This window comes from Amaranthus tricolor, chromosome 12, assembly GCF_026212465.1.
Source record: "Amaranthus tricolor cultivar Red isolate AtriRed21 chromosome 12, ASM2621246v1, whole genome shotgun sequence".
NCBI lineage: Eukaryota > Viridiplantae > Streptophyta > Magnoliopsida > Caryophyllales > Amaranthaceae > Amaranthus > Amaranthus tricolor.
The window spans coordinates 6385776-6403426 of record NC_080058.1 but is presented as its reverse complement, the minus strand read 5'-3'; the positions used below and the strand labels follow the sequence as shown (position 1 = coordinate 6403426).

Sequence of the window (17651 nt, the reverse complement as noted above, 5' to 3'; positions counted from 1 at the left end):
AATTTTTCTGCTAGTATGTAAAATATGTTAGTACAGATGGGTGATGAAGATTTCTTTATATTCATTTATATTATATACAAAGAATAGAGCTTGTCAAGGGTCGAGCTCATAAAAAATGAAAGACCAAAATTATAAATAAATGAATCAGATCGGGATTCTACCTAGGAAACATTTCTGTATCTATAAAACCCGGAAACTGAGGAAATTGCTGCATCTGTGATCTGAATTCCCTGAGTTCTTCTATCCACATTTGGTAGCTTGAATTCTTTGCTAATACATCGGGAGAAACCTCCTTGCTCTCGATCAATCCTCTTGCGTATTGCTCGAATTCTTCAATAACCTTCCATAAGTGAGCAACATTGCTTGGGTTCCTCTCTTTTCGTACCACGTCAAGCGACTCCTTAGCTTCCTCAACACGTGCCCAAAAGCATGAATCTTGCGTTAAGCTCGCAAACGTGCTCCTCTTGGTCTCCTCTTCACCTTCATTCCTCTCCCTCCACCACTTATCGAAAACCTCGTGTCTTCTTTTCCGACATTTTCTTATGTAGTGCCCTTTCTTCAAGTGCTCACCGCTTCTGTAATACTCTGCAATATCCAATGGCTCGACCAAAAGCTGATAAAAATGAGCAGCGTTCACCCATTTCGACCTTTTGTGAAAATCGTGTGGAAGTTCATTGTTGTCGATTTTGCTAATCACATTATCCCAAAAACTTGCTAGTTTAATTCGGAATAAGTTAACTTGGTTGTCTCGCTTAGAAGCTTGTCGTCTCTTGAAAGAATCATAGTATCCCATTTGATTGTCGGACTCATCGCAGGATTTCTTATACCATTCTATCTGTGCTCTGTGAGGTGTTATTTTAGCAAGAGCTATAGCAAGTCTTGCACTGTTGAGATTAGGATTTAACCCCCTTTGCTTCACCATTTTTAGGCTGTCTTCTGCTTGTTTAGAAACTGATTCCTATAACAAAAAACAACAAAAGTGAGCTGAGATAGACTTCTCTTGTTTAGGATTCTACCTGTTGGAAAATAATCCCACATCGAAGAATTAGAGAAAGGTTGACTGACATATATACTTAATGAGTTATTCCTCTTAAAATCAATTGGTTTTAGAATGCAACCTCAACAGGTTTGTGTGTAGTCAACTCTTCTCTTGTGCATGTTTTATTCGGTAAAAGCCCGATAACAAATTTATTACTACCAACTAGATGAGGTTTGGAGGAATCGAATATACACAACTTTACCCCAAAACGAAGAGATTGTTTATGATAAATTTTTTAAAGCAAACATCGTCTATATATAAATAAAAAATGCACATGATTTAATTATTTATAACATCAAAGAACTATATATCTTTGGCGTGATTGAGAAATAGACATGAAAAACAGGAGATCATATTCATGTACCTGGTTTGCTAATCCTGAAGAAGCCACAGCTAGCTTTAGCCCTGCTTCGTAGCTCGATATACCACAATCACCTTCCATGAACCCTTTTCTCATTAGAAATCGGTAAGACATTCTCTCTACACAACCACCATACCCGAAATGATCATCAAAACACGAGTTTGAATTTCCGACTGCAAGCATCAAATGCAGCAACTTTACAACAGAAACAGTATTATCAACACACACTTGCCCTTCTTCTGAACAGAACAGATAATTCCCAAAAGGGCAGTATAACCCTGCAGGAATCTCTATATTCTCTGCTGATTCTTTTGCAATTTCCTCGGTTTTATCCAACACGAAACTAAACAACTGCTCCTTCATTTCTTCAGTCACACGAACTTGTATTTGATCAGGTGAAGACGATATTGATGACTGAATATATTGTAGCAAGAAATGAAGTTGGGTGTTGATTGGACGGAAGGGAGCAAAGAGAAGTCGAGGAATGATATCGTGTTTATGCACTACATGGCAGAAGTTTCCGAACCATCTTTGTCGGAGGAGTAGTTTCGAGAGAGATTTGTTGCCGAGGAGCGGGGAACCGAAGGTGATACAAAGGATTTTGGGATGTGAAGGCATGTTTTGGAAGTAAGAGAGTAGCCAAAGTGATGTAAGTGATGCTATTGAACCTCCTACAGAATGTCCTGTAAGTATAACTGACTTGCTTGTCTCAAGTAGTCCTTTCATCTGCATGCAATACATAGTTTATCAATTGTGTTTCCCATGTAACTCTGAACAGTGGCAGATTTAAAGTGACGTCGCTGAGGTTAGTTAACATCACTTAAATTCAAAATAAAATTAAATATTACATGTAAATATATTTTAGATGAGTTGGTTAGTATATTGCCTTTCACATATATGACGAAAGTTTAAGTCCAATAGACGTGTTTTACTTAAATTAACATTAATTTTTTTTTTTGATCCACCACTGATTTTTAATATTTAGGGCTTCTTTTTTTTTTTTCCTTTTTTCTCTAAATTAGTTGGTTAGCGAATCATGAATTCAAAAAACGTTTTGGCTTAACCCAGGTCACCACTTCGAGTTGAATTCTCGTTGGTCTCACCTGTTCATAGGCTATCACTCTGAGTCGACTCTAATACCATTGTTATAGAATAAACAAGAGAACTCATCCAAAAGACTAGTCTAGTAGATAAAAGAGTTTATTCATTCTATAAAATCCCACATTAGTTGTCCATACAATCGATATGGGACAAAATCCCATAACCTAGTAATGGCTTTAAATCTATTTCATATGACAATTCAATCTGGATTTAACTTTAACTCAAATCGACATATGAAAAATAATGCAATATGAATTCGAGGAAAAAAAGTTAAGACTTTGAATTTGATTATTTTGCTATTCTTTTCTTTTTGATTCATCCTTTTAATTATAGTAACTTTCTAAAAGTATTTATTTTCTATTGTAGACTAGTAGTTTTACTTATTTTCTAATTTCTACTAATCTTATTATTATTTTATCCACACATTACACGTTTATCTCATTTTATCTTCTATAAATTTTTACTCTCACTTTATATATCAATATATTTGCTACATTTTTCTTCAAAAGCTCTCACATAAATCGAAATCTCTGATAGTAGCAAATTCAAATACTCTATACGTAAGTATGACTAAAAGAAATGATTCTGGAGATAATTTATTGGAGCACCGAATGGTTGACTTGAGAAAATGGTAGACTTGCATCATTGCACGGCAACTTAATTAATTTATTATTTATTATATAATAATAAGCATAATTGCATAATAATTTCAACCTTATTTCTCATTGCAAAGGCCGACACGCAAATCTACAAAAGTACACCACTTTTTTTTATTGGAGTATTTATATTTCCAATGAAAAGATTGTCAACCTTTTTATGATGAGATGATAACTGATAAGTTGAGAATTTACTCTTTTTGAATAATTAATTATGGTGATTTGTAAAAAATAAATATTAATATAATATTTAAAATAAAAAATAAATTAAAATTTTAAAGTCTTAACTTATTAAATTCATCCATATAAAAGTGATTTGTCAATATTATAAATTACTGTTATTTACCTATATATATCGTACTCTTTTATGTGTTTTCTACTTAATCTATCATTTGATTGCTTTATATTTAGTCATTTTGATAAATTTGTTTCATTTATTTTTAAATGAAAATTAAAAAACTAATTAAAAAATGTTAAAGTAAAATTAAAATTATATGCAAAAATAAAAATAAGACAAATTTATTGAAGCGGGCTGAATAGAGCAAATAGAAGGACTAGAATTATTCAAGGGTGGCCAATGAAATGAAGAACAAGTGATTATACAAATGAAGTTAAAAGGATGATCTGAAACTATATAATACTTTATATTGTTAATTTTAAAAAAATGCTTGAAAATTTTCGCCAAGTTAAAAGTTTTTTTTAAGGATATATCAAGAGAAACAAAACAAAAAAATCAATTAAAAAGTCGCAAACATATTTATATGATTATTTTAGTTAACATGTCATCAAACTATGAGTATATACTTTCTTTGGTTTGATATTACGAAAAAATGATTTTTTTATTGATGAATAGTAGTTATTAATGCTAATGTAGCAATTAATTTGAATCAGAGGTAATATTGTTATGTCTAATACAATCGACAAGTATTGATTTGAGATTTTATCAAGAGAACTGCACTTTTCATTGACATCATTTAATTTTTTATAAACTAACTTATTATTTTTTTTTATGCATTTTAACTTTATATTAATTTTTATACTTTTTTCTTCCCGTCAAAAATTTATTTATTTTTGTTTTTTTATAAAAATCCCTAATTTTCTCTTTAGTGCAATTTTAAAAAGTGCTCAACCATTTAAACTTGAAATTCAAGAAGCGTCATACAGACTTCAAAATTCAAGCTTTGCAGCTTTGACTAAAGACTGAACCTGTCCTGTTTATTGGAGTCAACAAAAATTAGTACTCTTAATTATAGACCTTTTAAACTTTGAACAGACTCTGTTATTTTCGAGTCTAGTCAATCATTCAACATTATATCATCAATCATAATTTTTATAATGATAATCAAAGGTACCATGAATTGGTCAGCCTTTTCGACTAAATAATCACATTTTGTCCTTTGTTCTATCAAATTTGCAATATAATCGACTTCCTTTTATTCATTTTGTATTAATTATTATTTTTTTTTATTTAATTTATATTATAGAGTATTATTTTTGGACAATGACTCATCATTTTTTTTAATTTTGTCCATACTTTCTAACTTTCTTTTCTTTTATCCATACAATTCATTTTCTCTTTTTATTTATTGCTAATTTCTTAAAAACCCCACAATTTGTTTTTGCTGTAATCTATTGGGACAGAGGAAATACCAGTCAATTGATGAGAAAACCACAAAATTGCAAATCGATACTTTATGAGAAAGGGGAACGATATGTACATAAAATGAAAAAATAAGTTAACTGTGTAGATTTAAATTAAAAGAAAATGAGCCATGTTCAAAAATAAAAATGAAACAAATTTAGTGGAGGAAAAAAATTGAGTAAATTTCAGATAGAGGTTGCACTTAGAATCAACAAACAAGCTTGGTTTTCTAAATTATGGAGATGTTGAAAAGTTAGAACAGAAAAATTAAATTTTCAAATCACTAGGATAACTTATGATTTTTCGATATTATGCAAATATTGAGATTAGTGATGGCCACGGAGCGGGTTACCTAGAACCGAACCAGTTGAAACCGTCTCGAAACCGGAACCGTTCGCGACAGGTTCTGAACCGGTCCGAACCGCGGAATCGTGAAACCGCCGGAAAAAAACTACTTGAACCGGACCTAAGAACAGTGGGCCGGAACCGGAACCGGTCTGGGTGAACCGGCCCAACGGTTCTATGGAACCGGAACCGGTCCGGGTGAACCAGCCCAGCGGTTCTTTGGAACCGTCCGAAAAAGAGCCGTTAACTAGCCGTTGTGATTTTTACTATAAATACACATCACTTTCAATCATTTTCAATCACAACTCATCTCTTCTCCTACTCTCTCTACTTACTCTCTCTACTTTTTAATTACTTAATTACGCAATTATTCTCTTAATTACATAATTAGTCTTTTAATTATTTCTTAATTTAGTTAATTACATAATTAGTCTATTAATTATTTATTTATTTCTTAATTCCATTATTATTTCAATATTATCATGTCTTCTGTTTTGAAAAAAACCTCTAAAAAAGTTACTAAAATGGCAAAATCATTGGGAGGTTCTAGTTCCAAAAGAAAGGCCACTTCAACTCCGTCGATATCAACAACATCTTCGATTAGTAATTATAATTATGAACCAAATTATCCAAAAGGGTACGACCAAGAATTACACGAATATGCAGAAGAAGTGGAAAGAGAAATACAAATTGATGAAGAAGAACAAGAAGAAGAACCAACGACCCCTATTGGGATACATAGATCTCGACAGTCATCAACAAGATCACATGAAAAACAACTACAACAACAACAACAAAGACAAGCTCGTGGTAAACGAGTCAATTTCCAAACTATCGTTTAGTTTTATAATTTTATTCTTCAAATTGATTAAATTTTAAATTATTATTTATTTATATATTGTGATATTTGAGTATGTCTTTATATTTATTTAAAGTTAGATGAAGATTAACCAGTAAGACAGCCTTTTCCGGCAATGCCACCTCCTAGTAGTAGAGCTGTTTTACATGTGTGGTCGTATTTTACAAAAGAACCAACCAACAATTCAGATGTTTTCTTATGCACTTGTCAAATTTGTGAAAGTCAAGGAGTAAAGCCCTTAGTTTCATACAATTTCATCAGAGGTAAATACTTTTTAAGTTTTTTATACATACATAATATTCATATTTTATAAATCAAGAATGTATTAAAAATTCATTTATTGTGTTTTGTGAATACGAGTTAGGTGGTGGTACGGGATCTTTTAACAAACATTTGGCAAAGAAACATGGAATCACAAAAGAAACTCATGCAGCAAGCGGCAGCGGGACCACAAGTGGAAGCCGACAGTGGGACATTCCCAGCGGAGGTATGTCTTTTAAATATAATCGTAATGATATGATTGATGAATTTTCTAAATATGTAATTTGTGATGAATTGCCATTTAACCATGGTGAAAGTACGACATACGAGCATTACACTAGAAAAACTTTGCAACCACAATATAGATCAATCCCTAGGAACACTCTTAAACGACGCACAATTGAATTATATGAATCAATGCGCTATGAATTAGTAGAAATGTTTAAATCTTTTAATGGTAGGGTTAGCATAACAACTGATATTTGGTATGCTCCCCCACATTTAGAAGCTTATATATGTGTAACAGCACATTGGATAGATCAAAATTGGATTATTCAAAAAAGAATAATTGCTTTTGAGGTAATGCTTGAAAGACATACGGGTGAAAACATAAAATACAGATTAATAGAGATATATAAAGAATGGAACTTATTAAATAAGATATTTTGTTGTTCTACCGATAATGCAACCGCCAACATTAAATGCATCGAACTTTTGTATAACGAACCTATATTTAGTTTTATCCTTGGGGATAAATTATTACACGTACGTTGTTGTGCTCATATAGTAAACTTATCTTGCCAAGCAGGTATAAAACAATTAAGTGATTTATTAGATCCTATTAGAGACATAATGAAGTGGCTTAGAGTTGGACAGGTAAAGAGAAGATATAAATTATGTGACCGTTATCAACTAAAAAAAGTGTATTGGTCATCAGATACTCCTACACGTTGGGGCTCAACCCACGATTTATTAAAAAAAGCGATTGCTTATCGTCCAGTTATAACACAACTTTATAGTGAGTGTACAGATAGCTATATAAGTGATGACACATGGGAACTAGCTATAGGTGTACAGAAAATATTAGAACCGTATGACCACGCAACTAAGATTTTTTCATATGTTTACGAACCAAACGTTCACTTAGTAATAAGTGAATATATTACTATTTAATATCATCTACTTAAACATTCGCATGATGATACTAACACATATTTAAAGCCGATTCTTGCAGATATGATGGACAAGTGAAAGACATATTTTACTGATTTTCCTTTTATTTATGGAATTGCGACAATTTTAGACCCATGTTTTAAGACAGAAGTCCTTACTAAAGTAATTGGATTTTACTACCAATCATTAGATCGTCTGCCTAGTGATGTACATAATTATGTTGGAACTTGTAAAAACCTTTTAGCAGAATTTTATGATTACTATGCTAGTGTATATATACCTCAAGTTGCGATACGTCTAGGCGTGCTAGCGTCTCGGCACGTCCCACTTATTATAATTCTGTGATAGTTAACATAATAAGCCAAGATGATAGTTTTGTATACAGGTGTTCATTTGGGTGATCGGGTCGGTTTCGAACGGATATCATTCGATTCGATTGTATTTCAGATCGGTTATATTTCGGATGCGTGTTGCGACGGGTCACACTCGGGTAGGGTCGGTTAGTCACGGTTCGGTTAAAGATCGGTTATTCAAGCTATCGGGTTAGCATCAGTTCGGGGTCGGTTGAAGTTCGTGTCGAGTTTCAGTCGGTATCGGGTTGCCATCGGTTAATAATTGGTTCGGTTTTACCGGGTACAGATCGGGTTCGGGTATATTTTTCAAGTAGAATTCGGTTACGAATTGCGAATTACTAATTACTATTAATCGAATCAGTATGAGATTAAGTTATTAGTCATTTTTTAATTGATGATAAAATTCATTAACTTAAAGCAAAATAGTGAAAATGCAAATCAATTAGTGATCATTATTATATTGTTACTTTTACTTGTTTGACTTGAAATTAAAATTATAAAGTTCTATCAATTTTCATCTAGTTCGATTAAAAGTAGTTAAATAAACATTGACCATTGATTATTAATTCTAAATATATGAAACCATGTATTTATAAAATTATTTTATCAAAATATTTATCACTTTATTAAAATAACTAATAAGATGATTGAATATGAGTCGATCATACTTTTATGTAAACAATTGGTTCAAGTTTACAGTAGTTTGATCTAAACTTCATTCGGGTTAAGTTGGTTTTAGCCGGATCGAGTTCGGTTTCGAGCATGATTTGAGTCGAATATGACTTAGGTCGGTCATTCTTAGGTTCGGGTAATCTCGATTAACGTTTATGTGTCGGTTAGAAAAATCGGTTACAATTCGGGTTTAGTTTTCTCATTTTCAGTTGTCAACCAATTCGGGTATAGCTTCGGGTCGGGTAATGTCGGTTTGATAAACCTAAAAAAAGAACACATTTTCGGGTCGGTTTACTTTCGGTTTCGGATCGGATTTTCGGGTCGAGTCACTTTTGAACAGCTCTAGTTTTGTAGAATCATCTTCTTCTTCACCCTTCACTTCATATTTAGAATTAGATAATTATCTTAAACATCACTTTGAAATTGACCAAGGTAGCTATAATATTTTAGAATGGTGGAAAGAAAAATCTATAAAATTTCCCATATTATCGAGAATTGCAAAGGATATCCTTGCAATTCCTGCTTCTATGATTGCGTCGAAATCTGCTTTTAGTGCAGGTAGAAGAGTTTTAGATGAAAAGAGATCTCGTCTTGCTCCACATAGTATTCAAATATGTGTTTGCAAGAAAGATTGGGATGAAGCAGAGTTTCGAACACAAGGACTAAAGAACGATGATGATCAAGGCGATGCTGATCCATGGATGATGATGGATACATCTGCATCATCGTCAGGAGGAGAGTCAGTGGAAGCATCTAACCAACCAGATGATGATGACGAAGACGAATAGGATCAATCGGACAACGATCAATCAACATTCAACAACTACAAATAAAAGGTATGACAAAGAATTACGTGGGCTTTGATTCTTTCGGGATACGTAAGCAGCTTAGTATTCCTTCGGGTACTAGGTTCAAGTCCATTTTCTCCCTCTTTTTTTATTAATCATCTTTATCGTTTCTTATTAATTTATTTTTTTCATTTTTTTAGTAAATATTTTAATAACGATTATAGTATTTTTATATTATATTTAAAGGAAAAATAAAAATGGAACCGATGGTCCGACCCGCGAGTTGGAACCGCCAAGAAACCGTTTGGAACCGTCCGGAACCGAAACGTTCGAATTAGGTTCCAAATGGAACCGGAACCGAGTGAAACCGGAACGGAACCGGCCCAACCCGAACGATGGCAATCACTAATTGAGATATAGAGGAGGATACTAAAGAGGACCTGGTGTGGTGGATTGAGGCACTAATGATGAGGATTCACTTATGCTATTGGAAGAATATAGGAGTATTTATAAAGTGATCAACTTTTTTTTTTTTCTTTTTTTGGTTGATATTGTTAATAAAAAACTAATGTTTATTCAATCTACTAAAAATAAATACACTTATTATTTATTTTTAAACAAATTCACATATTAACTTATTGAGTATAACTTCTAAAAATATTAAGTGAGTTTATTTAAGAAACGATTTCCAACAAACTAAACACCCTTCGACCTTTTTAACACATCAATTCAAATTTGATTTATGTTTTAATGTATTAAGATTAAGTTTTATCTCAATTAAAGATCAAATATTACTACTACTTTTTTCAATAAAAAACTTGAGTTTTATTCTCAATAAATCGTCCACTTCTGTTGGCCTACCCTATAATAAAACATAACACACATTCTTGTATCGGACGGCCTCCTAAAAGAGAAGCACTTCATACATGTCATCGAAAACAATCTTTCACAAAGTAGTTATGAATATAACACTTTTTAAGCATCGATATGAAATTTTGATTGCTAAATTATAACAAAGCAAATGGGTTATTTTTTCACTTGGGATACTCTTAACCAAATGAATTCTAACAATAATGCTTTTATATATTGAATTTCCAATACATTGCCAAAAATTATATCTCTTCTCTTCTTAAGTTGTTCTCGTTTGTCATTTTAAGTCGTTTTACTTTTGTTCTTGTAAATAATATTTCTATTTATATTACAAAATTTGAACATAATTAACTTTGTTCATCTTCATTTTAAAATTTTAGTAATGATTACGGTTCCCACGTATTTTCACTAACTCCATTTTAACATTTTTATATTGTTTATGATCTCCACTTGTTACCATTAAATTTATTTAAATATTTTTTAATAATTGCAGTTTCCATATTATTTCCACCAACTTTGTTTTAATATTTTTTCATGCTTATAGTCCTTATTTTTTCATCATTAAATTTATTTTATTTAATAAAATAATATATCTATCATCTAAAAAATTCTATTTTTCTTAATTTGTATGAACATACTTTATAAAACAACTTTACGGATGGAGAATTATAATAGAAGCAGAATTAACGAAAAGCTAAACAACTGTCATTTTCCAAGCTTATTTTCTATTTTTCGAACAAGTAGACAAATTTTGTGTATAATATTCTAACAAGAACAAAAGCCCAATAAAAATGATTTGAAATTTTTACCAGTCAACTAATAGAGATGTTTAATGTTACGGTGGGACTTAATAGGTCGTAGATCGTGTCATTAATAAGTTGTTAACATGTCGGATTACTATTAGGGTTTGATGTAAAAGGTTGAATCGGGTTATTATTCGGCTTGAATGTCATAAAAATATTTTCAAGTTTTTTTTTTTCTTCATATTATAGCATTACAGTATATAGAGGTGAGTCAACCTAACTACAAAGTCGAAATAAAAAATCATTGATTGCGCTTTTTTAAACAGGTTGGGATGAGCCAAGTACAAACCTTTATTCGCCCCTACCATTTAATATTTTATTCGCCCAATTCTTACCTGGCCCATTGGAATTTTGATCCACCTCGCTACGCCCTACCTTGCTCCACTCCGATTAACAACTCTAGTTCACACAAATTGTCCTTTTATGAACAATATTGGTTTATTGTCTTAAAGTCTTATATTATAAAAGAACTGTGATATTTTATTCTTTCCCAATTAATCAATATTTTCATTTTTCGTTTTTATTTATATCATTTTTCATTTTAGTGTGTGGTGTACCACTTGCACTTTTTTTCGATAATAGTTTCTCTCTAATCTTTATCTCATCCATATACTTATTCTCTATTTTTGTCATTGACGCTTATTTTTATCATCTACTTGTTTTTTTTATTATTTTACAATTTAATTCTGTTTTCATAAAATTTCACCTAAAATGCAAATTATCGAGTACTCTAAAAGGGACATAAAGAGTAATCGGTTAAGCAAGTCCTCCATAAATTTAGTTTTTTACTTTGAACATTTTTCTATGTTTTCTTATTCATTGTCACGACTTGGAAAATTATGGATAACCCAAGACTTAGGTAGCAACATCGCAATCTCAACCAAAGAAGAAGAATAAGAACACAACACCAAAAGTTAGACTTAGGGGGTGATAACCTTAGACATGGATCAAATACTGTTCCAAAACGTGTACTAATGATAGCTACTTTGCTTGCCTATTTTTAGCACTTTAAATTAAATTCATTGTACTTCTACATTGATTCTAAACGATTATGGTACCAACTTTTTTTTTTTAGAATATTTTATTAATTGATTATATTTGTTTTGTCAAATACTTTTATAGTCGTCATCATCATCATCCTACCCAATGTATTCCACTCATAGAAAAAAATTATGGACAGGGTTTGAAGAAGGAAGGACGGCGACAACTCATACCCATAAAGAAGAGTGCGGCCAAGTGAGTCCCCCGGCTCAAGCAAGATACGGAGACGTAGCTACACGAGAAAGATAAATAAAGGCCTAATACTAAAGAACACAAAGAGGTAACCTACGAGGACTTCAGTAATCTAAAACATAGATATGACATCTCCAACTACCCTAATCCCTAGTCAGGCCCTCGGAGAGGTTTAACTCATGGGTCTTCCTCGACTCCTCTTACCCTCTACTATAATGCTTTCTACCCTCCTCACAGGAGCGCGAGAGTCTTTCTCTGCACATGTCCAAACCATCTCAATCTATTTTCGTGCATTTTTCCAGAAATAGGGGCTACCCCTAGTTTGTTCCTAAACTCTTGATTCCTAATTCGATCCATCAATGTGTACCCACACATCCACCTCAGCATACGCAATTCTGTAACTTTCATCTTATGTTCAAAAATCTTCTTTACTGGCCAACATTCGGTCCCATATAACAGAGCAGGTCTGATTGCCGTCACTTGAGCCAACCCGCTTGAATACGATGATTTACATCTCCGTCAATCTCCCCATCCCTTTGAATGATCGATCCCAAATACTTGTACTTGGTCGTACCTTTAACAACTGCTTCACCAATGGACACCTCTGGTTCACCTACCGGTGCTGTCCCACTAAAGTCACAACGCAAACACTCAGTCTTCGTATGACTAATGCGCAACCCTTTACCTTCTAAAGCCTCCCTCCACTCATCCAATTTATTACTAACCTCCTCTCTAGTTTCTGCTACCAACACTATGTCGTCAGCGAATAGCATGTACCACGGTACCGTCTCCCAAATAGATTTAGAAATCTCTTTCATAATGACAGTAAAAATGAAAGGGCTTAGAGCCGATCCCTGATGTAGCCCAACTTTAATCGGGAAAGGCTATGTTATCCCCACCAGTGTTTAAATGTTAGTCGACACTCTTGATAAAATCTCAAATCAATACTTGCCGATTGTATTAGACATAAAAAATATCACCTCTGATTCAAATTAATTGCTACATTTGCATTAATAACTACTATTCATCAATAAAAAATCAATTTTCCATAATATCAAACCAAAGAAAGTATATACTCATAGTTTGATGACAAGTTAACTAAAATAATCATATAAATATGTTTGTGACTTTTAATTGATTTTTTGTTTTGTTTCTCTTGATATATCCTTAAAAAAAAGTTTTAACTGGACGAAAATTTTCAAACATTCTTTTAAAATTAACAATATAAAGTATTATATAATTTCAGATCATCTTTTTAACTTCATTTGTATAATCACTTGTTCTTCATTTCATTGGCCTCCCTTGAATCCTTCTACTACTTTGTTTCAATATATTTGCTCTATTCAGCCCGCTTCAATAAATTTATCTTATTTTTATTTTTGTATATAATTTTAATTTTACTTTAACATTTTTTTACTTAATTTTTTAATTTTCATTTAAAAATAAATGCAACAAATTTATCAAAATGATTAAATATAAAACAATCAAATGATAGAGCAAGTAGAAAACACATAAAAAGAGTACGAGATATATAGGTAAATAACGGTGAGTTGTAATATTGACAAATCACTCTTATGTGGATGAATTTGATAAGTTAGGACTTTTAGAATTTTCATTTATCATTTTTATTTTATTTACTTTATTAGTATTTATTTTATCTTTTTATAATAATTTACAAATCACGATAATTAATTATAATAATTTACAAATCACGATAATTAATTATTCAAAGAGTAAATTTTGAACTTATCATCTCATCATAAAAAGGTTGACAATCTTTTCATTGGAAATATAAAATCAATATAATATACTAATGAAGAAACTATTTGAAACACGTGTCACACTGTCATTAAAAATTTTTCCACATATTTTCTATTAGTGAGATTGACTTAATATTTAGGGAAACAATTAATTCATTAAAACATATAATATTTGTTGATTGATTATAATTATATGTGATGATCTATTAGAATACTATATTTCCATATATAAACCAAAAAAATAATATACATGTAAATCTTTATTTTAACTTAGATAATAAATCATCTTCATATAATGAATAAGCTAACTAATTTGACTATTTTTTCAACTAAATCTTCCCTCCTATCTATCATAGTTAAAGACTTTTTAAATTTTATTTGTCTCAATTATCAATAATTATTATGAGTATATGTTTTAATATTGTTGTATACTAAATTATTTATTCATGTTGATAATGATAATATCATCAATCAATAAATCTAATAATGTTACGACTTGAGACACGTTCGCACTGTCATTACGAATTCTTGCTTTTTTCTATTATTGACAGAGAAATTTTTTATATTTGACTTGATATTTAGGAAAACAATTGACTCATGAAAACATATAGTATTTGTTGATTAACTATAATTATATGTGATGATCTATTGAAATACCATATTTCTTTATATAAACAAAAGAATAATATACATGTAAATCTTTATTTTAACTTATATAATAAATCAGCATCATACTCCTATAATGAATAATCTAATTAATTTGGCTATTTTTTCAATTAAATCCTTCCTCCAATCTATCATAGTTGAAGACTTTTTAAATTTTATTTATCTCAATTATCAATAATTATTATGAGTATATGTTTTAATATTGTTGTATAATAAATTAGGTTTATGTTGTAAAATGAATTAATTTTATAAAAATAATACCATTGTTCATATTAGTAAATATTTAGATCATCTGTATTTTTATACGGGAATCTATCTAGTTTTCACTAAATCATTACTTTCTACGTCTATTTCGCATGTGTTGCATTCACACGCTTAATCTAAAAGGTTTAATGCTTTTAGTGCGCCCATAACGCATTAAATACTTTTAATTGTGAATATAAGACACACGATAAAAAAAATAAGTAAACGAAAGCAAAGAAAACGGAGCTAAAACAAACACACAAGAAAGAAACATGTAACTTGAATTCCAGAGATTAAATTATAATTTTTTAGTTAATAAATGACCATTCTTACATCCTAAAACACTTGAAATTTGTCAAAATTAAAATAGATTTCATTGCTACAAAATACTCTAATAGAATATTATCAAAAATAAAATATTACAAATTAAAATATTAGCAGTATAAATTAGCTCTTGGGACCCATAGTTGAAATTTGCCGATTAACTATATAACTGTTCTAACCACCATCTTACCATATTAAGCTATTTGAAAATCTTAAGGTTATCAAAGTTATTTTCTTTATTACAATACTCTCTGTCCAAACAAAAATAGTAGTGCAAATTAAGAAAAATCAAATAAAAGTAATAAAAAGTAATTTTCATGTTTCAAAATACTTATAATATTTGATTTTTCACGCAGTTTAATACACTGATTTAATTATTAGTATCTTTAATTACGTATAAAAAAATTATAAATAAAACTAATCAAATAAGATTTCATTTGACTATATCTTAACTATAGATTAAAAATTAATCACAAATTAAAAATGGTGAATGAATTGGAAGAGAGTGACTACTCCAACATGGGTGGCGAATCCCGTTTTTATAGGGCAACCCATGTCCATGTAAATAGATAAAGTAGCCAAGTTTGCATTCTCTTATTCTCTATGACCAACATCTCAAATGCTAGATCTCTTGTAAATTACATGTGGACCATGTAAAATACTAATCTAATGTACTTGGCTTCCTTATACTTCCTAATAAACAAATTAATCTAAATAAGTTAAACCATTATAATCTAATTTATTTATTTTATTGGTGATTAATTTTTTTTTAGCTAATGTAATATGTTCATTTACATACTCTATTTCTACCTCAAATTTATTGTAAATAATCGAAAAAATTACAAATTTAATTATTTAACGTGATTTATTAAATTTTATTCACAAATTCTCAATCAAATTATCTCTATTAGAATAATTCAATGTATACTTACTATTTTAACGTAATTCTATATGATAATTTTTTATAGTTTTAGATTGATCACTTACAAGCTTAAAATGATTATTTGTAATCTAAATAATCAATTTAGAAAAACAGAATAATTATATGGACTTATTTCAGAATGAATCACTTGTTAGAATTTTATTTTCAATAAGAAAAATGCAAAAACATTTAAGAAAAGACAAGCAAAAAAATCAAAACAAACCTGAATTTGAAAATTAGGACAGCCATAGACACCCAAGAAGAGTCGCAGAAGCCCATGATGAACCATAACAACCTCCTCCTTATCATCATCTACATGAGAACCGAGCCCGGAAAACAGCCCATTAGCCTCATGCTTATCATCTTGTAGTCCAATCATATTTTCCATAAATGAACCCGAAACCAGCCCAATGTCATGTAGGCCCGAAAAGCCCATCAACCCAATAGGCCCATTTTGTTGAACAATAAAAGAACCAGAAACAGGGGAGTTTGCAAGATTACATAATCTCCATGAATCATATAATAAATTTGTTGATGCTAAAAAATTTGCTGCCATTTCTGTTGTCTCAAATCTGTGTTAGAAAAACATTTAAGTCAAAAAATGAAAGAAATAAAGAAGAAAAATAAAGGGAAAAAGGGGAAAGGAAATGAGATTTTAAAGAATTAAAAAGTTTTCCTTTTTTGGGACTTACAATGAAGCTTCTGCTTCCATTTTTTCCACTATTTTTGCTTTTTTGTTGTGGGAAAAACAAAATGGTTCAAATAAATAGATTGTGGAAGATATTTGATGGTTACTGCTTAGTATCGATTTTATGATAAAACTTTTTTTGAAAATTTTAAGTAATTATTGTAAAATCTTATAAAATGATGTTAAAAAAAATGAAGGATGGAGTAATGTTTAGTGGGGATTGATATTTGATGTGATCAACGAAGTGATTTCAATGTCAAGAACTGATGTCAACTTAATACCCATTTGTAGAATCTTCATTTATATTTTAATATATTAACATATGATACTCAACTTGTTTCTTTTTAAATGTCTCATTTACTTTTGGGTTATTATTTATCAATCACTTTTAATATTTATTTTATTTTTAATACATGTATTAAAATAGTTAAATAAGATCTTGTTTGATTTGTATCAATATAAGGTTTATTGATATTTAGTTTTTATAATTTTTAATTATACACAATTATCACTATTAAGTATTGAATTAGTACATTAGCAAACATACAAAAAACAAATAGGACGTTTGAAATGAAACAGAGGGATTATTTTTTTTTCTATTTTCCACTCATTTTACATCAATTGTTATTTTACTCAGTCTGATTCATTTTCCCTGACTTTTTTTTGGATAGTGACTCATCACTTTTTTTTAATCTTGTCCATGCATTTTAACTATATTTCGATTTCATCCACACTTTTTTTAAAATCTCTCTCTTTCTCTTTGATGCATATCTATCGCGACAAGGGGAGTATATATTTTTTACTAACTTTATTTTAACATTTGTATATTGTTTATAGTCCATCCAAGTTTAGTGCATTAACTTTATTAAAATATATTTTAATAGTTGTGATC

The 17651-nt window shown here is 30.4% G+C and overlaps 1 protein-coding gene across 1 annotated transcript; it reads right to left on the bottom strand.

Moving 5' to 3' along the window:
* Window positions 1-37: 37 nt before the first annotated feature.
* Window positions 38-17019, bottom strand: LOC130828381 (lipase-like PAD4). Its single transcript, XM_057694346.1, has 4 exons — window positions 16764-17019; window positions 16295-16643; window positions 1404-2126; window positions 38-958 (listed from the first exon to the last, which is right to left on the bottom strand). The coding sequence occupies exons 1-4, from the start codon at window positions 16781-16783 to the stop codon at window positions 158-160; spliced, it is 1893 nt and encodes a 630-aa protein (XP_057550329.1). The 5' UTR covers window positions 16784-17019; the 3' UTR covers window positions 38-157.
* Window positions 17020-17651: the final 632 nt, after the last annotated feature.